The following is a 24,529-nucleotide window of genomic DNA, read 5'->3' as shown; positions in this document are numbered from 1 at the left end:
AGTGTAATTGTTTTTCAAACAATGAAGCAAAGTTAATGCAGGAGATATCAACAAAAACTTAACGGAATCTCACAAAAGTTAGTGTAATTTGCTTTTATTTCATGTATATAATGTTTTATGGATTGGACATAGTGTTCTATCGATCCAATTGTTTGATTATCGGATAATAGTTAATTACATAGAACAGAAGATGAATTATGGTGGAGGTGTTGATGACTTGATGCATAGAATGCAAAAACCAAAACCACACCCGCGCTAAACTATAATCGGATAAACTTTGGTGGAGGTCTTATGGTATGCATATAAAAACACTAAAGTCACATGACACAAATGATTAACATGTTGATATGGACAGCTTAGGAGTCTGACACAGCTTCCACATGTCAAAAAAGCAATGGTGCCAAATGTAGAGGGACGGCGCACCAAACAGACAATTGTGAAACCTCACTTGTGAAGGCTCGAAGAGGAGGAGAATGTGACATACATGTAACACACTCTATTGGTGTTAATTAGTTTGTTAATTAGTGAGAGACCCTCTGATCTAGCAATCGATCGATTCATATTAGCCAAGTATATAATTCAAGTTTATAAAAACTATACGACCCATTACATATAATAATATAAACAGTAATATACATGATTTTAAATTGCGATCAGAATTGCATTATGGTGAAAAATAAATCTTTACATTACGAATAAATGTGAAAAAATAAATCTTTGCATTATAGTCATGATACGATTGTGGAATGTCAACATCCATTAATATTGTGGTCACAATTATAGTTACAGACCACCACGATTTAAAACCATGGTAATATACTGTATGGTTAAAAATAACTGAGCACTGTACACAGTAGCTAGCATTGTTGTTTAAAGTGGTGGAATTGAAAAGGCTTAGGGTACAATATAGCGGTGGAAGGGGGGGTGGCGTGAAAACTCGGTGTCACGCCGTCCAAACAAAGACCTTTCCATCTATCTGCCACCCCACGCGCAATCAATAACCTCATCTACAATATGTTACTATATATGTATATATTTATAATATATTATTCTTCTGCTTCTTTTCTGTACAACATTCTCTGATGTCTCTTGATACCATGCTCTTGCAAATACATATATATAACTCTCCTACCACTCTTTAAACAAACATTCACCTTCACCTTACTCTAACACATCTCTCTCTAAGTCTCTCTCTCTCTCTCTCTCTCTCTCGATTTTAATTCCCTTAATCTTATTTTCAGTGCTTGTAGCTAGCAAACTCAAGAAGAAGATGACATTAGCCCCAATTCCTGTGAGTATTCTATGTATTTGTAGTGTCCATAATGTAACGGTTATTTATTTTTTTTCTTTTCCCAATTACAGCATGTCAAGAGAAGTCTGAAACACCCTTGAATCCATTTGGTAATAATCTTTTGGATGGTTTTTCTCAAGGGAACTATATGCAGCCTTTTTAATTTTTTTACAAGAAAGGGGAACTACAGCTTCTGATGATGTCTTATTATATTAAACCCATGCCTATCTACAAGCTTGAAAATGTTAAATGGATCTCTATAGCTTGCTTTTCTTTCACATTTGTTAGTTTTCTGAACAAAAATGAATGGCATATGTACTAATCCAAGTCTGATATGTTTTGGTTTTTGTCAACTGAGAACCCGTGTGTATCATGATCTTAACAGTAGAAAGAGAGAATGATATGATTAATTTGAAAATTTTCAAACCATCAATGAAGTAGTTCCCCCCATTACCAAGAGAAAATTAAATATTAAGTCTATTAGTATTAGCTAGCTAGTTAGGGTTGGTTTGGTCATGTCAAGGTTTAACAAAACCATGGGTAGTGAACTAGTGATCGATGGTATCCTTGGAATAAAATTCTGAAAATTGGCTTAAGCTGATGAGTGGAGATTTATCTGTATCAGGGTGGCTACATGTGTGTGCCTGGTGGTCGTGAATTGTGATCACGACAGGGCAGGTCTTTCTCCACCACCAGCAGGCGTTGAGAGTGCACTGCACTCAAAGAAATGTGACATGCTTGTGACAGCAAAGTCAAGCTTTTCGGCCAACTTTTGTGTTCAATATACTTTTGCCAACTTCATGTCATGCAAATAAAGGCATCAAAAAGAGCTTCTTAGGATTAATCATAGGCCTATCTTGTTAGTTAATTTGTTTTACTAATGGTGGGCTCCACACATGGTCTGCCAATTTTGTCATTGCACATGCTTCACAATTGTTGGGTCCAATAACAAAGTTATACATCATCATCATCATTACTTCTAAATATCTCATCCCCTAGAGTTTTTTTAGAGCTAGCTAGTATAAGCTTGTAACCTATTATGACTTTGACGAAGAGCAACGCGAGCAACGCGTAGCCAATGGCCATTGAATTTTTTTCCTTATCTTCCAATGCTGCCCTTACCGCCGTTAGCCCTTGGCCAAAAGAATTTGAGTATCATATTTATATGTTTGATAATTATTATTATTGTTATTATTTTTTCTCTTGATGCACGTAAAAGAGAATAACCTAAACTTTTATGTATGCACATTCAAATTAAAACTAACATACATAAATGGTCAATTAATGGATCTTACATAATGACTCGTTTTCCTTTGCTTCTTTCAGGAGAGATCATCATCAATTGATATGGAATCATGTGTGCCTCCTGGATTTAGATTTCATCCCACAGAAGAGGAGCTTGTGGGGTATTACCTCAAGAGGAAGATAAACTCGCTAAAAATCGATCTAGATGTTATTGTTGAGATTGATCTCTACAAAATGGAACCTTGGGACATACAAGGTATATATATTAGTTATCACAATGCAATTATCTAGCTAGACACTAATATGTTCTCTTAAAGGGGCCTAATAATAATCTTTAAGTAATTATAATATAATTCAAAACAAAAGTCAACTTTAGAAATTTGATAAGCTTCATCAGTTAATTATACCCATATCGTAACCTTATGGAGCAAGACATATCATGCATGACATTATAGTGACAAGTTTTTGTGCTTGAAAATATGCAGATAGGTGCAAGCTAGGATATGAGCAGCAGAATGAGTGGTACTTTTTCAGCCATAAAGATAAGAAGTATCCAACAGGGACAAGAACTAACAGGGCCACTGCTGCTGGATTCTGGAAGGCAACGGGAAGAGACAAGGCTGTGATGTCCAAAAATAGAATCATAGGAATGAGGAAGACCTTGGTTTTCTACAAGGGACGTGCCCCTAATGGAAGGAAAACAGACTGGATTATGCATGAATATAGGCATCAAACCTCTGAACATGGCCCTCCCCAGGCAAGTTAATTTCTTCTCTCTTGAATCATATCAACCATTTTCAATTGAAGTTATTTAATTATATATGCTAGTAGCAATGCAAAGTATAATTCAATGGTTGTTTCCAATAATCTGTTTAATATTATGTATTCGTATGCATTACGTAAGGTTTTTTTTTTTTTTTTGTTATTATGCATTACGTAAGTTAAGGGGAAGGCAAACATGTCATTTTGATCGAAAAATAAAAGTCAAAATTATTCTTAAACCACTCCAAACAGTTTTTTTTTCCTGTTTCATACTCTTCATTTTCAATCATACACACTCTCTTTTTCAAATTGCGCCATCATTAATGGTATCGCACTTTTGAACACATTTTTTCCCACAATTTTTTATTTCTATTTAAAACTCTTCATATTAAATAATATGGATTTGAACCTTTATTAAATAAGACTCGTGAACTTAGTTCAATAATAAACGGTTTATTGGAAAAACTATATATAAAAGAGAATGTTACTGACGTTTTTTATTATCGTAAAATCCTGTCTCTTTTCTTTTCTCTTTTATACACATATTTCTTTCCTGTCATAATTTCAAACCAAATGGTTATTAGATTATCTATATATAGAATTGTTTTTTTGAGAGAAATTTTATATAAATACTTCGGTTTTGTCTTTTATTTTTTTGGATTTCAGAATTTCAATTTTAAATGATTTTTTAATGAGTATTATAAAACCAGTTAAAGTATATAGTATTTAATATATTATGCTGTCAACAAAAAGTATTTTAATATATTATATTAAATTCTTTTTGTAGTTACTTTAAACTAGTATTAAATAATTTTTATATTTTGAAATAATTAACACTTTTTTAATAAATATTTTAAATTTAATTTTCTTATAATCATTATTGTAATTGCACGATTTAAACATTTCCCTTTAACTATAGTGATAAAAGCATGCTGATTTATAACTTTTTTATGACAACAGTATCAAATTTCTTATATTATTGATATGGAAATTTCAAATCAAACAACGATGTGATAATATTTTTTTAATTTAATAACATATCTTAATAAAAGCTATTTAACGTTGGAAAAAATGAATAGGTCACATGATTTAAGAATTTAATTATAAAAATATATAAAATTGAGGATCATCATATGCTTATGCGTTCAATACGTAACACGTACGTATATATCCATTAGCATATATAGCACATTTCTTAAATTTGGAAAACTTGGTAGCTAATTAATTATTACAACAAGAGTTGCTTTTGTACTTCACCTCTACTCCTATGATACAAAGTAATAAAAAGATAGTTTCAGTAATACATGATAATTAAAATAAAAATGTTTTTTCACACTCCAACTTCTACATTATACTTTTAATTATTATTATTTTGCTCTCTTTCTGTCCATGAGTACATATATGAGTATAGAGGTAGGGTATAAAATTTTGGATAGTTAAAAAAATCTTATTAGTTTAAGAGGTAGCATATATAGAATGCATCTTTAGCAATCGTAACATACAACAAAATTTCAAACATGTAATGAAAAGATATCCTCCACTTTCTCCAAAAGTACTTTGCCTTTCATAGAGCTCAAAGTGGCAAACGTAAATTTCGACTCGCTTGTGCTTCTTTATATCATATATGTTCATAATAATAAGACAATTAAAAGAAGAAATTATTTATTAAAATTATTTATTAAAATTATATTATTAATGATATTTTTAAACGTTTCCTTATAATTTTTATAATAAATATTTTTTATTTTAATTTTTTAATTAATATGCTAAGATACCAATTAACAAGGCCCAAATGATAATACAGAAGAACATATCTCATCTCAGTATCATGAGAAATTAAAGGTAGCTGAAGTTGGTAGTAAATTATTCCTATTGCAGGAAGAAGGATGGGTTGTGTGCCGAGCATTTCGAAAACCTAGTCCAAGTCACAGGCAAGGTTTTGACCCATGGTGCAGCACTAGTAGTCAACAACAACACTTTTTCAGAGATCAAATTCAAAGCTATGCAAGACCCTTATCAATTGCCGACATTTTGAATGAAACAAATAATGTGCCTCACCCTGTTGAAGGTACAAGTTTTAGTCACTCCTTCAACTCGGATAATCAGCAACACTTGAATAATATTATATCAAACCAAACTGCTATCATTATGGACAAACAACTCCTTGAGCTTCCACAGCTAGATAGTCCCACTGCAAGTTTGGCAATCAAAGAATGTAACCAACAACAACACAATGGCCTAACAAATGAGGAGTATTGCAGTGATGAAAGAAGCAATAGCAGTGCACAAGGCATCGATTGGAAGAGCTTCGACAACTTGTTTGGGTCACAATTGAGTGATAATGCAGCTTATTTTTCACATCCAAACTTGCCCTTGGTGATGCCCCATAACCATGATCAAGCTAGTCATATCCTAGGATGCTTCCCTGATTCATAATTAACTTGTGTCACCAACCCATAATCCATAGCCAAATTAATGAATAAAGTCTAAGTAAGATGATGGATATATAATATTCATTATATCATAGTTTTCCATTTATCTTACCATAAGTTAGCTAATTTAGAAGTTGCTGGGAGATTGAACCAACAAGCTTTTTAGGTGATGATGATATTATATATATTTTTTTCGTGATAAAGGAGATTCGCTTGAAGAGTGAATCTCTTCCTTTGTTTAGAGTTCAGAAGATCATAAGCCTTTTTTTTTTGGGTACTATAAGTTTAGATTTTTACTGTCCTACCTTGGTTATGTCACTTATAAATGTACATTCTCTTTATTGCATGCATAGTGTGGCTTTTCTTTGCTTTAATCAATTATACGTAATCATCTGTATTTTGTGACAGCATTGTGTGTTATTCATCAATACATGTCTATTACATGAGGGGAGGGAGTTTCCAGTTTATCTTCATTCTTTTCTCTTCTCTCAATTAGAAGGAATAAAAGGACATATATGAGGCCACAATTACTTTATTACTTCAAGGGCATAATGCTCGAAACATTAAGTACGAGGACTATTAATTGTGATTGCGATGAATTTTTCTAAAAGTAATGTTGGTTTAACAATACCTTCAAACTTTCACAATATTGAGAGTGATAAAAAAAGAGAAAAATATGAGCTAAAATGAGTGATATGGAAGAACATAAGTTACTTGTTTTATATAAAAAAAGTACATGTAAAAAATATTGTGAAACTTTTTAACGAAAAACATTACTCTTTTATTAGAAAAAATAAGTTTAAAATATTTTATATATTCATTTAATTCTAAATTATCGTGTATAATAAATTTATTAATTTTATAATAATTTTCTTAAAAGATTTATAGTAACGATAATTTGTTATTGATTAATCGTGTAAAGTTTTTAATTTATAACTATTAAATTTTTTTATTAAATTAATAAAAGACCATTTGATTATATCTTGTATTAGAGGGGTTGAAATTATTTGTTCCCTATTTTTCAAATTCGAACCTTTTTCTGTTACTCTAATTAAAAGATAATACATCATTAAAAATAACATTCTCTTTCTTCTTAGTTGTTATATTTTTTTGTCAATGTGTTAATTAAAGAGAGACGTAAAAGGGAGATGCTATTAAGATTTTACTCAACGTCATAGTAGCCTTCCCCTCTTAGTATTGTATTAGAGAAAATATTATTCCTTTAATTTAAAGTGTATTTTTTACATGTGTTTATACAAAAAAAAAGTAAATAAAAAATGAGTGAGAAACAAAAATAATTATATATAATATCACATATAGTATCAATTTTTTATGTACAAATAATGAAAGTTTAAAAAATTTAAAAAATTATAGAAGCTAAAACTTAAAAAATTAAATTATGAAAAATTAAAATTAAAATTAAAAACACAAAAAATGAAGGATTTAATTAGAGCATATTATTAAGAGTGCAAAAATATTTTGTATTATCGTGTCAATCCAATCATAAATTGTATAAATCTGAAAACTGTTGATTTTGATAATAATTACTGGAAAAATTATATCCAAATTTTTTTATAATTAATTAACAGTATTTTGCTTTGATAACATATCAAAATTAAATTCGTCACTAAAAAATATCAAAATGAAATTTAACTTTAAATTAAATAAATTGCTTTAATTAACTGTGTTTTTTCTCATATACACACTATATACATTACGTAACCTTCAGTTTTCTATATTTCAATTATTTTATTTGATTATGTTTTAATTTACATTTTATTTTTTTATTTTTTAGGAAATTTATTTTGGTAATTTTTAAAAAATAAGTTCCTTATATTTTTACTACAATATGTTAATGAAAATTCAATAATACAAGTTATTTTCATGAGGATACTATTTTAGTATATAGATAAATAAACAATTTTGTTCAGTTATGAAGGGGCATCACCAAAAAAATATGGGCTGTGATCTGAAATGGAGGAATATTTTATAATATAACTACAAAATTTCCTCTTATGATTAAGATCAAATATTCAAATTAATTTCATGGCATTGGTTAGGGCTAAAAATATATTAGGTAACCTACCAAGGGTTTACTATCTAGTCTATACAAGGTTTTGGTATGGCCTAGCTTGTTTACTAAAATGGATAGATTTAGACTTTTAAAAAATTATTTAAATCAATATATATATATATATATATATATATATATATATATTACATAAAAAAAAAAAATTAGATTACCGGGTTTACTAGCTAGTAGCTAGGCCTATCAGTCTTTTTATAGGCTTTATAATAAAATAGACATGACTAGCTTGTAATAATAATAAAAAAAAGTCATGATGAGACTTTATTTTTCTAATGAAAGTTAAGTTGAAATTTTTTAAAGCTTAATCAGATAAAAAAGACGGGTCATATATGTGAAAAAATAATTTATTTATAAGAATATTAGGATAAAGTGTAAGAGTATTAATAATTAAATACAATTAATAAAAAAAATTGTAATTATTGATCACTCTAAAACATATCATGATTTAAAATAAAAAATTATAGCATGATCTTTAGAGTCTTGTTATAAATAAAATTGAAGTAATTTTCATTTTGATTATAGATAAATTTTCTTAAACATATATATATATATATATATATATATATATATATATATATGTTTAAGAAAAAATAGTTTAGATGTGTGAAGATTTAGATTCGATCTTCGTTGGCACCCTTCTAAACCAAAAAATTTATGTTGAGAAAACAAAAATGCATTTTATAGTGCTCTAAATATTTTTGCACCAAAGCATTTGTTCTGTTGGACCAAACAAACTTCTTAAAGATTCGGCCCACACCAAACTAATAAAGGAATTGCTAGATGCCTTTCTCTTATGTAATTTTATTTATTTATTTTCAAAATTATTCTTTTTCTAAAAACTAAATTCTATAAAATATTAAAATTTTAATACCTCCGAGCAATTACTTTCCAAAAGTGTTATAATACTTTCAGAAAACTACTTTGTGAAAGTGTTATAACACTTTTCAAAATAAAAAAACATGGGTTGTATGAATTTGTGAAGAAAGACATGAAACAAACTCCCTAAACATGATTGTCTTAGAGACTACTCCCGATACTCTCATAAAGTACTTGCCCTTGACGCTAGGCCTCCCCTCATTACACTTCCACCTCTAACGAATATGCAAAGCATATGAACCTGATCTCTTTTTTGATTAGGCAAGTATCGACAACCAAGAACGCTAGAGCATGGTGGTGATGTTGACAACCAAGTGGTACTCAATGATGATATACCGTGGGGAAGGTGTAATGGAGATAGAACTCGACTCGCTTACCACCCATGAAACCTACAACCCACACAATATATGGGTCTTATTTTTTTAAGTCCATTAAAAATGCAAACTTTTTAGGTTGGGTCGTTTAACCTACGGCTTTTGTGGATGTAGTCATGTGTCCCACGGGCCTTTTTAATATTACTATTAAAAAAAAGCAAAATTACATTTTTGGTCTTTTTAATTGTTTCCAATTTTGATTTTGGTCCCCTTTAAAATTATTAATGAATTTTGTCCTCCTATTTTATGCAATCACGCAATCTTGGTTCCTCAGTCCAGAAACGGATGTTGACTGTTATAAAGGAATGTTAACTGTCACGTATCACGTTCTTATTGGATGATGACTGTCACGTGTCATGTTCTGATTGACCAATAACAATAACAATACATTTCATCTTCCATAGAGTTGACATCCAATCAAAATATGACATGTGACAGTCATCATCCAATAGGAACGTGATACGTGACAATCAACATTCTTTTGTAACAGTCAACGTCCAATTCTGGACTCAGGGACCAAGATTGCGTGATTGGATAAAATAGGAGGATAAAATTTGGTAATAATTTTAAAGGGTCGAAATTGGAGACAAATTGGGAGACTAAATTTACAATTTTGCCTAAAAAAAATATGGTGAAGTGTGTGGGTTAGTAAAAATAATGGTGTTTTTAGTAAAATTGACTCTATGTCTTCCCCTAAATCCCTAATACCCGATACCCGATACCCGATACCCGTGCGTGCTTGCTGTTACTGTTAGTTGTTTTGTTACTCCGTGAAGTAAATCCTGTATTTATGTGCATTTAAATTTTACCAATGTTTTTAAAATGGTTTAAAAATGGCTTTCTTAGACAATTCACAATTGACACTAATATAGACTTAGCACTAATCAATGTTTTTTAGATAATATGCAATTATTTTTAAAATGATTTAAAAATTGATTGATTTTTAGATTCTTAAAATTCAATTTCCTTTTTTTTTTAATTGTGTGTGTGAATGTGGGCTAACCCACTAAGCTCGCAGACTATGTAATCGAGATCATTATGAATGTGGATTTGGCCGGACAAACTTTGTAGTTGTAGGCTTCATGGGATAGACTTACTGGCTTATCCAACTCTAAACGGGTGAAGTTAGAAGTTTTATGCCATCAAACTACTTTTTGAAGTGTTAAGTTATATATGCTATCAAACTACTCTTTGAAGTGTTAAGTTCTAACTTATCCAACTCTAAACTGGCTTATCAAACTACTTTTTGAAGTGTTAAGATGGAAGTGTTAAGAGTAGACTTTGATACATCAGGCTTCGGGAGTCCTACTTTGTGTCTCTCACCACTAATGGCAGATCTATATAACTCTTTTTTTTTTTTGCCTTTAGAAAATAAATTTTGGAAAGCATTATAATACCTGCAAAAAGTAGTTTCTCGAAGGCATAAAATGCTTTCGAAAAGTAATTTTTGAAAGTATTAAAATTTTAATCCATCCCTTAATCTAGTTTCCAGAAAATGATGGTTTTGAGAATAAATTTAAAAATTACATAAATAAAGTGTAGTTAGCAAATTACAGTTAGACAGTTTGAGAATATTCTTCTAAAATTGTTTAGAATGTTTTTTTTAGCGATTGACATTAGAATCATTAGATTCAATCTGAACTATTTAGCTTGTGTCAAGTGTTGTTGATTAATAAAAAAATATTTATAATTAACATCAATTGACTATTTGACAAATATGCTAATGTCTCAATTGAATAAATTATTTATAATTATAAATAAGGTAGCTATAAATTAATTAATTGAATTATTAAAAAAAATCACCAAATCATCAAATTCAATAATAAAAATAATAACGTTATTTAAATAATTAATTATTAGGAGATTGATATCAATTCCATTACTATTAGGAAGTATTTAAATATTTGATAAACTTGTAAATTCCATATCGTTGCGTAATTTCCGTATATAATTTATCATTTCCCATATTTATAAAAATATTAGGAAATTGGCAAAAAAGTAGTAGAAATAAAATTTAAAAGATCACACTCTTCTTCTTTAATGGTTATGTTCTTCAAAGTTGAAAAGCTCCTTGCGCTCTCTCTCTCTCTCTCCACCAAATTGCATTGCAGCTAAATTTCGCAGAACTATCCTTCTCTCTCTCTCTCATCCACGCCCCAAATCTTAGGGTTTTCACCAAATAAAACAACCCCAATTCCTCGAACTCTTCGATTCGATTACCCAACCCCACACGCTGATTCCACATCCTCCATGAGATTTGGTTGATTGGATCGTACGATGGCGGCGCCGAGGAATGTGACGGCGACGAGGGACGAAGAGAAGGGCGAGGACGATGATTCGTCCTCCGCGAAGAAGCCCAAATCGGAGAGGTTCCCGCTGAACACGTGGGAATTCGCCGTCGCCGTCGCCGTTTTCTTGGTGTTCTCCACCGGCCTCTTCTGCATTTACCTCACCATGCCCTCGGCCGCTTACACCAACCTCAAACTCCCCCGCACCCTCTCCGATCTTCGCCTCCTCAAGTATATTATTAATACCCTAATCAATAATCCATGCCTCTTTTTGTTCTTCCTATTGTACTTTAATTAATTATTATATGAAATGTCTATTTATTTAATTTTTTGTGTTAAAGGGAACATCTTTCGACGTATGCGAGTAACCACCCTGCGCAGTTCATTCTTGGGTACTGCTCCACCTACATCTTCATGCAAACTTTCATGATTCCTGGGACAATCTTCATGTCCCTCTTGGCTGGGGCGCTTTTTGGAGTTGTACGAGGAATCCTATTGGTTGTTTTCAACGCCACTGCGGGTGCATCTTCCTGTTTCTTTTTGTCTAAGTTAATTGGGAGGCCTTTGGTTTCTTGGTTGTGGCCTGAAAAGCTAAGGTTCTTCCAAGCTGAGGTTTGTCCTTGTCCCCCCTTTTATAATGTCAATATTTTGAATTTGTTGGGTGTTGTTAATGTGGAATTTTGTTTTTTTGGGTGGTTGAATCAGATTGCGAAGCGTAGGGATAGGCTGCTGAATTACATGCTTTTTCTGAGGATAACCCCGACATTGCCGAATCTGTTCATCAATTTGGCGTCTCCCATCGTTGATGTTCCCTTCCATATATTCTTTTCGGCGACATTGATTGGGCTCGTTCCAGCCTCTTATATTACTGTCAGAGTAAGCATCTGTGCCTGTTTTGCTGGGATTTTAGAATATGCTTGCTTTAATGGTTTCTATGAAATTGATGTTTTTTTTTCTTTCTAATTTAGATGTTTGTATTGGACACGTGCCTTGATTATTTTTTGTTTGAGTTTTTGTTCACTTTAGTTAGTCTGTTGTAGTTGCCTATAGGCTTTTGCAAGGTTGAGAAGATCATGATTTTGCACCTAGGATTGCACTATTCTACTGTTTCTCTTGCTTCTCCATGCTCAAGCCAATGCAGGATTGCCACCTGAATTGGATTAGGATCGATGGAAAAACTTGCAAACCCTAGTGATTTTGAGTCCCAAAACCTACTGGGTCAGATTTTGCAACCTGGTTTGAATAAAGTATATGTTGCACTAATCCCTTTCCTCAAGTTGCATACACGTGGTTTGAATAAAGTATATGTTGCACTAATCCCTTTCCTCAACCTGGTTTGATGTGTTCTGATTTGGGCAAGCCGGATGAGATAAACATGTTTTTGCCCTGAAATATCTTTCCTCTTCGCCTGACAGTATTGCAACCTCTCTCCTATCGGTTTTGGCTTCAACCCTTCTATCTGCAAACTCAGTTGCATTTGACTTCAATCTCAGTTGCATTTGACTTCAATCTGTTCATCTGTTTTTGGTTGCAAGTTCTGTGGTGATATTTAGTCAGCAAGTACTCTAGACTTTGCTAGGTGGGGCTGGGCCATGTGACTAATAGCTGAGACAATTTTGTAGAAAAATGTCTTTTTTTGGTAGTAAAACTTATATTTATATACATAAATAAAATTATCTATCGTATGCACTTTTAATTGAATTTTTATTTATGATTTTAATGTTATTCTAACTTCTAAGTAGGATCTTGGTTTTGACTTTTGACAACTTTGAGCTTTTGCATCTAGAACTTTTAACTTGAGTTTGAAATCTCATCTTCTTACTAAGAGAGAAATGAAGAAGGAAGAAGAAATGATGGATGAAGGGTCTTTAATGTTTCTGACAAAATATATTGGATGGATGATCTACTTAAGATCCGTGTGACTCAGGATTTAAGATATTTTCCTAGTATATTAGCTTTACATTAACAATCCTCTGGGTTTATTTTTATTTTAATCCAGATCTGTTTAAATTGGATATGATGTTTTTTATTCTAAAGGGAACAGTTCACTTACTGTTTTGAAGTAATTCTGTTTCAAATATGTGTATATACGAGTAGACAAAAGATAGTGGAAAGAGAAACAATATTAAGCTAAGAATTTTTTATGTCATAGAGTCTGATCTCAAGGAGAATATGGGGTTGTCCTTGGTTTCAAGACCTTTAGCTAGTGTTTATCTTGAAGGATATTGAGGAATTGAAAGATTATACTGGCAGTGTTCACATCGATAAGGCGCTGCTGAGGATTCCTGCAGTACATTCTTTAGTTCCATTGAGAACCGCAATATTGAGAAATGCATCTAAATCCTGTTTTCACAACTTCTTAGAATGTGTTTTCTGTTGTCCACCATTTAGCTGGATTGTGTAATCGAATTTATAAGAATAGTTCCCTTGTTGATTGCTCATATGCATTTTGTTCTCCTTTCATTTGAACTGGGTCGATGCTGATCATATGTTAGTATGCTTTTTCTCATTTTTACCTTGTTGTGTTGTGTCATATTTTGGTGTCAATCAACATGGATTTTTGTTTCTTGTAATTCCTAATTTATGAATGAAGAGGCTAAATATCTTCTATGCTGGTTTGTCCATGCTTTTGTTGTAGTTGTGATTCTTCTGCTTTTCTTTTATTAACCTCCTAACCTCTCCATGGTTGTTTAACCAGGCTGGCCTTGCTCTTGGGGATCTAAAGTCAATTAAGGATCTATATGATTTTAAGACCTTATCAGTACTTTTCCTCATTGGTTTTGTTTCCATAGCTCCAACACTTTTGAAGCGGAAGCGAGTATATGAATGAAGGTTTCCTGGCTCAGCTTGCACAATCAAGTTTGTCAAAAGGCAAGTTACGTGATCTAATTAGATGATGAAGACAGTGGATCAGAGAAGATAATATTTAAGAAAGATATCCATGAAAAAGGAATGTATTGTTATTAACTTAAACAGTGGCATATGCTCCATTTTATTTTCTGTGGTGGAGCCTAAGTTTTTTTGTTTCCCTTTTCATTTTTTGATCGTGTGGAGAGAGTAAGGTTAGACTTAGCTGATTGGTGTACAATCAATTCAGCTAAGGTTACGAGGCTTTGTTGGAGCATTAAATTATGTATTGGCCTTGATGTCATCAGGAAGATTGTGGTGATTGTTTAGCGGTGCTGTATGTATGTGCTTCGCACCAAATAGGATCTGACTTTTTACCTTGTAGTATTGCTTTATTCAATTATAAGATATTATCGTAGAAAATTTCAAGTATTACACTTAGTTATACTCTGATACTGTTGTCCAATCTGATGCTCAACATTCACCAATACTCGGACCAGAAAGCCATATCAATGTTGCGTATCGACTTAGGTTGAAACGGATTGATGTTTATATAATATTAGCAAATATTGCAATCTGCCCTTGAAGAATTGGTGTTTAGTTTCATTCCATTACTTTCATTATACGATTATACGGAAGTTCAATAATCAGCATTTATTTTATGAGAATCTCACTAAGTTATTGATAACGTATTGAAGTAGTTAATATAAGTTCATTTACTGGTTGTTAAGTTTAAGCATAGATAAAGCCAGAAGCATTTATCTCTTGTGACCCAATTGCATCTTACAATGGAAAAGCATGATTATAAAAAAATTGCTCCTTAGAATGTGATTATATAAAAAAAATTAAGAAAAAAAAGGCATCGAGATCTTCCTCACTTGAAAAAATGGATCTTTTTAGATGAACATATTTTAATAATATATTGATAAAAAAAATGCTGGTCGAAATTTTTGAGATGGAGAATTTATGTTGATATAAAATGCCTATGTTACAATTATGAGGTTACAGTGGAGCTGGACAGCTGGTAGAAATGCCTGATGCTTTTTTAGGGTCGTAATATAGGAGAAAATAATTGGTTACATCTATTTGCTTAATAAAATCTGGCTGAGAAACATTATTTATACTCTTTTTGATATACTATTTATGTTGAATAAATTTCACATAAAATTGACTAAGATTATGTTTGCAAAAGTTTATTTACAGTTTAATGAAATTTATCTTAAATGACAAACACTTACGTAAGTGCTTAAAAGAACTTATGAAAATGACTTATAATGTGTCCACAAGTTGTTTTCAACTTATTTTAATGAGAATATCTTAGGACAAAAAATCCTCTCCAATATTGGAAACTTCAGTAAATGGAGGAATCAAACCCGATAACTTATAAAAAATTAAAATTTATATAAAATATTTTAACTATTTTCTTTTACTAAAACTTTTTTTATGAGAATTTTTACTATAATTACATAATAAATACTTATTCAACAAAACCTCAATCAAAATGTTTATCCAAATGAGCCTTAAATACTAGAAAGAAAATTTAACTCAATTGAGTAAAATATGAATTATTATAAATCTTCTAATATTTATTTTTGATACTTACTGATAAAAAAAAATAAACCTTAAATTTGGCAAATCTAATAATTTCTAGTAATCAAAAGATGTATTGAAATATCATCCAAGTGTGCTACTAATGAGAAAAGATGCTCTCCATTTCCTTTTTTCACCATTTCTCCCACTAATACACTTTGGAAAAATAATTGTTTTTTTTCTGGTAGAAAACAGATGTATCATCCATAGGATAACAGAATTGCATGTCAAAAACTCAAATTTAAGGTCATTAATTAAATTAGAATAATCCCGCATCAGTTGAAAACTAATAGAAAAAAGATAAATAATACTTGAAATTAAATTTGTTCCAGTATTTCTTCTATTAAAGGCAACAGAACTGAAAATGCAACAATTCTAAACTAACAAGCTCATTATAGAAGAGTTAAAATTCGCACGTGAAAGAAAGTTGGAGAGAAAAATTGCAATGTGTTTGTAAGCGGGAGATTACAACAATACAATATTACAATACATTACATTTCTAATTAAAGCAAAACTAATGATGACCAAATGATTACATATTTAAAGAGGAAGAAGCTACAGTATAGGCACAGTGCACAAGATGTTCATGATTCGGGTTCGTCTGATTTGATATCGTCCATAGTAACTTTTGGGTAGTTTTCATAGCCCATAATGCTATTTATCCGTATACGTGTATTTGGCTGTCACATGTTAAAAATTAACACAGTGTTAAGCATTTCAAACACAAGGACAGAATCATATTTATAGTTGAACCATTCTCGATGTGATTATAGCCACCTTAAAAAGCATGGTGAGATTATGACTACCATGGAATGAGATATATGGTGCCCAAATTTATGGTTCCAAAGGCATGAAAAAAAGTAAAATTGATGTTAACAAAATTTTGCCATTTTCCTTCTACATTCCTCAAAAGCTCAGACAGCTCATTTTACCAAATTGTACACTAAAGGGATAACTACACCAGTATTTTGCCTCCCCCTCCTTTTTTTCCCTCTCGAAAAGTTTATGAACTATAGCAAAACAGAATTTATTATAGAGATAAAAAAAATGCCTAGTAGTGGAAATTTGGATAGTTTGCATGTCCTAAGTTTAAATCTCATTATTGCTGTTGTACAATGAGAGATAGAAGCTTAATGGAAACAATGAGCATAAAGACCCAAAACAATTCATGGGTTTATTATTTTCTTCCCTGGATGAGTTCTACTTCACCAAAAATAACTGGATAAAAGAAAGGAAAATTAAAAACCAAGGAAGGTAAATGCATTTAAAAAATTTCATGCATGTGTTACTGTTTGTTGTAACATGTAATGACTAATGAGTAATGACTTATTTCTGGCCAAGAACATATTTACCCTTACTCCCTTAGTCACACATACACAAAGAAAATGCATTCGCATATTTTCAAGCTCCCCTCATAGATTAGAAGGTATGAGAAGTCATCCCTTCAAATAAATTGAAGTAATTCCCAACTACTTCCAAGCATTGAAAACTGACATTTTAATTTCATAATATTTGATAAATAATTTGATTGCACAAGTAAAAGCAGAGCTCTAGTACCTGTCTGTGTCCAATGTTTCTGCGATAATGTTTCTTCTTTTTATATTTGAAGACAATTACTTTAGGGTCTAGACCCTGCATTAAAAATAAAACGGTTAAGGTAGAAGTTTTTTCTTTTAATCCTATCTGGAGAAAGGAAACAAAAAGAAAGAGGTGTACCTGCTCTTCCACCGTTGCGTATACTACAGCATTTGTTACAATTGGTTTCCCAATGTAGCAAGATGTATCAGTGCCAACCAGTAAAACCTTGTGTAAGGCAATCTGTTGTTCCCAACAGCTAAAATTAAACTAATAGTAAAATAAGCTCTGAAAATTACAATAGTTATTCATATAATAGTATCACTTTAGCCAGTGTCACCCCTAACCACTTGTAAATGATTTCATTCCCAAGATCAGGCAAAATTTTCTAAAAATTACTTCTGTGAAGGAAAACTTGAAATTACAGGTAGGAGTCATGCTTCAGATCATTAATCGAACTCAGTTATTAACATATAGATATAATCAGGTAAATTTTCATGATAATCAATCTTTCAGAAAAGGAAATGGAGCATTTGTATTTTCGCAGGCATCATATGAGCCAAAAGTTTATAACATCTATCTAGTCCTCTGGGAGAGCCAAAAGTTTGACATAATGAATGGACTGATAAATTGTCAGTTTGTTACAGATATGTTTTCTCATAACTACCAATTATACCACAATAATAATAACAACATAAGGTATTTACTCCCCCAAAAGTGAGATACTGTAATCCATGCCTTTGTGCATACATAAACACTACAGTATGCTGGTATTCACTATTCAGTTAAATATTATCCAGTTGCTATCACATTCAAATGGCAGAAAATTTTAGCAGCAATGTTTAGCGAGAAAGTGGAGGTAGTTAGCCAGTGATGGTCAAAATAAAACACAGAAACAAGTATTGAATGAGTTTAAAGAATGATGCAAAACTGTGGCTGATGAGCTAAAAAAAAGGGTAGCCTATTATTGAAGGTAGAGGAAGACAAAACAAAAAAACTATAGGCAAAATCATTATGAAGGACTGAGAGGTCAAGGGTTTGTCTATAGACATAATTTCACGATAGAATGGAGCATTCTATTTATTGATAAGAATAAGCTTGATTACACCTAGCAACAATAAGATTGATAATTGTTGTTGAAAAATGGCAGAAGTTAAGAACAAGTAAACAGCAAGCTATGTACCTTATCATTAACATTAGCACCTTTTAACCTCTGAACAGTAAGATGTCGCCCCGGGTGAACAATATATTGGCGTCCGCCAATCTAAACAAGACAACAACAGCAGCAACATAAGAAAGTTGAGATGCACACAAACAGAAGACAATAGTATTAACAGAAACCCCAGAACCAAAAAAAAAAAAAAGCACCACAAACTGAAAGCGGAACAACACAAGCAACAGTTCAAACAATCAAAATTAACCATTTTACTCAATAACTGCCACAGTGCCACATCTACAAGTACATGTACAATCACTAAAAAAAACTCATCTGGGTCAACAATTTCAGACCAAAGCTTGAAACTTTTCCACATTGGGTCACCGAATCCAACACCCAACATCGGAAAAAGCTATTCACAATTCACAATTCAGCACTCACCATTACGACAGCGAAGAGACCGGGTTCCCAGGAGGGAGGTTGGGCCGGGGAAATTTGGGCCGGTTCGGGCTCGGCCGAACCGGGTTCGGTTTCGGCTACCGCGGATTCAGAGGCCTTGGGAAGGGGTGAAAGAGGTGAGCGAGGCGAGAAAGCGAGCTTGTAAGAGTTAGAAGGAAAGTGATTGAGATTGAAAGGTTGAGAAAATAGAGGTTTTGGGTTGTGGGAAATGGCGCAATGGGTTCCGAAAGTAGCGCATAAAGTTGAAATTGAAACAGTGGCAGTGGCCATTGTTGAGAGACCTCTCTCTTCTTCTTCTGAGGCCTATCTATCCTCTCTTCTCTTTCTATCCGCAAGGGGCTTTTATTAATCGCCCAAAAATTAATTTAAAAAGGTTTTTACTTTTCACCATTTTTATTTATTTGTACCCCTTTTACTGTTTTAGTTCATTTTTCTTGTGGCGGAGGGGTCTTATAATGGGCTAGTTTGTTTAAGTTTTTTTTTTTTTTAAAAAAAAGAAAAACAGTTTTTTACTTTTTTTTTAAGAATATCTTATCTATTTTTTTTTTATAAAAAAACACTTATATAATAGTGTTTTATTTAAATTTTTTTAAAATTTAAACAATCTGGTTCTATTTCAAAGGAAAATTAGAGAAAGAAAGAGTCAAAATATAGTTCTTTTATTTTTATTTTTTTGCATGATTTCAATTATTTATTTATTTATTATATTAATCATTTTATTTAATATTGTCCTTTTTGCCTCTTTCTATCTCTCCCCTCAATTATAAATTTCATTATACAAAATTAATGATGATTTAATTATTTATTTAATCTTTATAGTTATATAAATTTTCTTTTAATGAATATACTTCAAAAAAATCATTTGTTTTGATCCTTATACAAGTATCTTTGGATCCATTTTGATCCTCGTTATGGTTAAAAAAAAGTTAAAGATTAAAAAAAATTAACACCTTTAATTGTGGTCGATGTGACACTGATATGTTGTGCATTACATTTTATTCTCTGTCCTTATAATATTTTTACATTTTGATCTCTATATTTGCATAATATTTACATTCTAGACATTTAATATTTTTGGTAAATGGCCTAGACTAATTCTTTTATTTTTTTAACCCGATGATCAGTTTGATAGGCCTACGGGCTTTGGATTATAATTCCTGCTTTACCCAAAAGTTCCAAATTCCAATCTAAAACAGATTATAACTATCATATGAAAATTTGACTACTATGATTTTTCTTCTACCATCTCGTTTCCTAACGTACAAAAAAATTCAATTAGCATATAAAGATGAGTCTTTCACTCCACAAGCATATCCAATAATGAAGCATTGTAATTGTCTTTTCTGCTCCTACCAACATCCGGACCACCCTTTCTCATCATTGCTGCAAACTCTGCATAATTTATTCTCCCATCCTGAAAAAGATACAGAAATTAGAACCAAAAGCCCCATAACATACGAAAAAATTGCCTCAAGTACCTTTAGAGAGAAAGGTTTCATAGATAATTTCATTCATATATTATAAAAGCCTTATAGTATAGTGTTTGCATCTGTTTTACACTTACGAAGCATTCTAAAAACTCAAGGACTTGAGATACCATTATTTAGAAAAAACTGCTATAGCATTTAAAATTTACCCCAAAATCAGTAATATAGATTAATAGCTCTAAAATGTTGAGAATTTTGCAATACAAGTACTTAAACAAACACAGAGGAAGAAATCAGAATTCCTTAGAACTAAAATAAAATTGATTTTGACTATAAAAACATTCAATATTTAAAAGATTAGAATAGGCACGAAGATGGTAGAAATCTGAACTGAAAAACATAGCAGAAGTTGCTCTGAACATGAAATTCTTATGCAGTCTTTAATCTTGATGGATGACTTTTAAAAGAATCAAGAAAGTAAAAACATATTTCACTTTAACTAATTTTAGAGATAATAAGTTCAAGTGATGTCATAAACTTTATTGTTAAACTAAAAATGGAATCAACAACGAAGTTGCTAGTTAAACTAAGCAGGGTGACAACAATCACATCATCTACAAGTGATTTTGCTAACACATTTACAGGAACTTACGTTGTCTTGATCAATCTCATTGATTATCTCATCCAGGTGCAAATTACCAAGGCCAAAGTCTTTACAAGCCTGTTGAATCTCTTCAATGGTGATGTAACCACTACCATCTTTATCAAAATAGGCAAAAGCAGCAACCAAATTCTCTTCTCTTTCCATCTTATTCAAGTGCAGTGTAGCAGCGAGAAATTCACCATAGTCTATTGTTCCATTGTTGTCTATATCAGCCTGCCAAAGTGCACAAGGAAAGGCAATTAATGATCACCTAATTCAACATACACAAAAGAAGCAAAAATGATACTACATCCCATCCTTTTTATAACAAAATCCGATCCTTTTTATAAGAAACAACTTATAGTGTATTTAGGCTATAACTTTTTTTATTTTTTATAAAAAGGACCAGAGGTAGTATGAAGTTATTTGAAATAACATTTAACACCTTCGTTTGTATTACATCCAACGATAATGGTAATGTACCTACCGCTTCCATAAGGAATTTAATTTCAGATTCTATGAGATCACAGCCCACACTTTTCAAACTATCCTTGAGTTCCTCAAAAGTGATTGTCCCACTATTGTCTTCATCAATCATTTTAAATAACTCTTTTAGTCCACCTATTTCTTCCTCTGAAAGTCTTTCTGCTATGATCTGAAGAATTTTTTAAATTAAAAAATCCATTAAGCATAAAAACTATACAAAATTGATATGAAGAGACCATACAGCTGATTTAATCATCATTAACTGGAACGAACAAAAATCTTACAAAGGATAAAAAATAAAATATAAAATATCCAGCAAAAGCAGAAAGATCTAATACAAGAAAGAAATGGATTCATAGAAACTGGCAATTCTCTAAATATAATTTCAAATAAATAACTAACTGACATGACATCCAGATTTAGATGCCCCTTCCGAAAAAGGGCACATGCAACTTTTATGCCATACAAAGTTATGAGATCATCTCATTCAACAAGTTGTATATATAAATCTTCAGAAAAAATCAATATCATCATTGAAATCAAACAAAAAACAGTAAGGCATACAATGATAACTAAACATACACGTAATGCCATCTTCTGAAGTTTATTCATAGTTGAGAAATGCTTTAGGCGTGTCAAAACAGCAGGGTCCAGAGGTTTGTCAGGAGCAACACTATCATCAACAATCCAAGGGTGACCTGATGATATAAGACTCTGCAGGCGTTAGATCTTCTACAAAGCTATGAAACCATAGTGAGCTGGCATACACCAATAGCACATGAAAGTTCAGTTACAACTAGTACTCAAGAAACTCACATAAGACTTCATGAGCAGAAATTCTTTTCTCAGGGTCCTTATCCAACATTTTTTTTATCAAATCCTTAGCACTTTCTGTTATACTTGGCCACGGATCAGAAACAAAATCAATCTCTCCATGTAAAATCTCTTGGAAAATTGCTGATTCGGATTCTGAAGATAATAGAAAAAGTGAACGCAACTCAGGCACAAAGAAGATAACAAGTATATGACTAAATAATATATAGAGAAAAAAACATGAAAGCTGTTAGTCCAAGAGAATTACAGTACACATTAGGATCATTACTTGCCCAGAAAGGTGGGTGCCCTCTCAGTAAGATGTATAGGATAACACCAGCACTCCATACATCCACTTCTGGTCCAGTTTGCTTGCGTAAAACCTCAGGGGCCATATAGTAGCAAGTTCCAACTATATCACTAAACGTTTGTCCTGAGAAGAAACAAGGTAAGTCATAAACTCATACTAAATACAAAATAGATACGGTTAAATGGCCAAGGGAATATTTTGTGTAACACCAACTTCAGGTCATTAGTTATTTTGATTCTAATTATGCAGGTTTCTTTGACGACCAAAAATCTACTTTCAACTGTATTTTTATGATGGCAGAAGGAGTTATCTCTTGGAAGAATGTTAAGCAAACACTTACAACTACTTCTCTCAGACTTACTTGACAAGCTATGTGGACGAAGAACTTGATTTTTTGGATTTTGCACTGTTGAAAGTATATCCGGTCAATTGTAATATATTAAAACAATATATACTTGCTGTACATTTCTCTCATAATGATTAAAGTTTTTCCCGTACAAAACATTTTGATGTGAAGCACTTGTTAGTTAGAGACAAAATCTAGAGTTTTAGACTCTAGCTATGTGAACACATTGCTAGCTAGACAAATCAACGAACCTAAAACAGGAGTCAAGATATAAGATTGGTCTAGTGATTAAAAAATAGAAGCTTAAGGGTGAAGGGATAAAAGAAGGAAGGGAGTGGTCCCAGATTCAAATTCTTCAATATTGATATTTCTAATAAAACTAACATTTGCGGATAAAAAAAACTAAAAATATATAAATTGGCAATGAAAAACAATTTTGGACTTTATTTTGATTATAAAATATTGTATTGCTATAGATAATATTTATATTATTTGAATTTAAACAAATTAAAATTCTCAATTCCCTAAGATGTCTGGGTGGATAAAATGTTTTCAAGAACAAGTAATTCATAATTATCTTTTTTTTTTTTATGTTTTCTCTTGATGTCTTGTTCTTGTAATAGTATTTATCAAAGACATTTTGTACATGCATTAGTGAATTGAAAGGATGAAAAGAACCTGGCTTGTAGAAGACAGAGAAGCCGAAATCGATGACCTTGATGGTGGCAGCTTTGGAATGGCTATCAAACAAGAAATTCTCAGGCTTGAGATCCCTATGAATAACCCCAAGAGAGTGACAAGCCTCCACCACCCCAACAATGGTCTTCATCAACATGGCGGCCTCTTTCTCGCTGTAATGACCCTTCTGAGTGATCCTATAGAAAAGCTCGCCGCCACGACACATCTCCATGACAAGGTGCACCGCGAATTTGTCCTCGTAGCTCCCTTGCACCCTGGCCACGTTGGGGTGCTCCGACAAATGGTGCATGACCTGAATCTCCCTCCACACCTTGTCGTAGTCCTCTTGGCTCAACAGCTTCGCCTTTGGGATCGTTTTGCATGCATACGTCTTCCCTGTCTCCTTGTGAGTGCACACATACGTTGTCGCCACGTGCCCTTTTCCTAGTACCTTGTTCCCAATAACGTAGTCGTCCTTCACGTTCGGGGTCTCGTACGGCATCACGTTTTTGCACCTTGAAGACATTTTTCTTTATCTCTCTCCAGCTCCAAGAACAATCTGTAAATTTAGTACTAGTAAAAATATTTGTGTGGGGAGGTAAGCTAGTCTATATTCATTGCCACGATCACGATGCCACATTTTCAGTGGTGTGTTACAATTGTCAAGGTTATAATTAATTGTCCTTTGTTTGAATCTCGTGGAAAACCTGCTCTAACTTTGAATAGTAGTTTCATCCGCACAAGTTTCTCATCATTTAATATATATTAAATTATTCAATAAACTCTAAATATAATCCTATATTTATATCTCAACTCCGATCCATTAACCAAAGTTTCTATGT

General features: G+C 32.0%; 3 protein-coding genes and 1 pseudogene across 3 annotated transcripts; 2 read left to right on the top strand and 2 right to left on the bottom strand.

Annotated features, from left to right (window-relative positions):
* The first annotated feature begins 1,071 nt into the window (after positions 1 to 1,071).
* On the top strand, positions 1,072 to 6,137 carry LOC114402744 (NAC domain-containing protein 30-like). Its single transcript, XM_028365415.1, has 4 exons — positions 1,072 to 1,291; positions 2,618 to 2,792; positions 3,022 to 3,293; positions 5,177 to 6,137. The coding sequence occupies exons 1-4, from the start codon at positions 1,271 to 1,273 to the stop codon at positions 5,732 to 5,734; spliced, it is 1,026 nt and encodes a 341-aa protein (XP_028221216.1). The 5' UTR covers positions 1,072 to 1,270; the 3' UTR covers positions 5,735 to 6,137.
* A 4,966-nt stretch (positions 6,138 to 11,103) lies between these two features.
* LOC114403738 (uncharacterized membrane protein At4g09580-like) lies at positions 11,104 to 14,639 on the top strand. Its single transcript, XM_028366874.1, has 4 exons — positions 11,104 to 11,588; positions 11,699 to 11,969; positions 12,063 to 12,233; positions 14,056 to 14,639. Exons 1-4 carry the CDS (start codon positions 11,347 to 11,349, stop codon positions 14,185 to 14,187), a joined length of 816 nt encoding a protein of 271 aa, XP_028222675.1. The 5' UTR covers positions 11,104 to 11,346; the 3' UTR covers positions 14,188 to 14,639.
* Positions 14,640 to 16,159: 1,520 nt separating this feature from the next.
* On the bottom strand, positions 16,160 to 19,317 carry LOC114401304 (50S ribosomal protein L21, chloroplastic-like). The gene is made up of 5 exons (XM_028363792.1): positions 18,967 to 19,317; positions 18,553 to 18,633; positions 17,511 to 17,612; positions 17,352 to 17,426; positions 16,160 to 16,474 (listed from the first exon to the last, which is right to left on the bottom strand). The coding sequence occupies exons 1-5, from the start codon at positions 19,252 to 19,254 to the stop codon at positions 16,379 to 16,381; spliced, it is 642 nt and encodes a 213-aa protein (XP_028219593.1). The 5' UTR covers positions 19,255 to 19,317; the 3' UTR covers positions 16,160 to 16,378.
* A 938-nt stretch (positions 19,318 to 20,255) lies between these two features.
* On the bottom strand, positions 20,256 to 24,263 carry LOC114402149 (annotated as a pseudogene).
* Positions 24,264 to 24,529: the final 266 nt, after the last annotated feature.

This window comes from Glycine soja, chromosome 20, assembly GCF_004193775.1.
Source record: "Glycine soja cultivar W05 chromosome 20, ASM419377v2, whole genome shotgun sequence".
In the NCBI taxonomy this organism is placed as follows: Eukaryota; Viridiplantae; Streptophyta; class Magnoliopsida; order Fabales; family Fabaceae; genus Glycine; species Glycine soja.
This window is presented reverse-complemented; position numbering and strand designations above follow the sequence as displayed.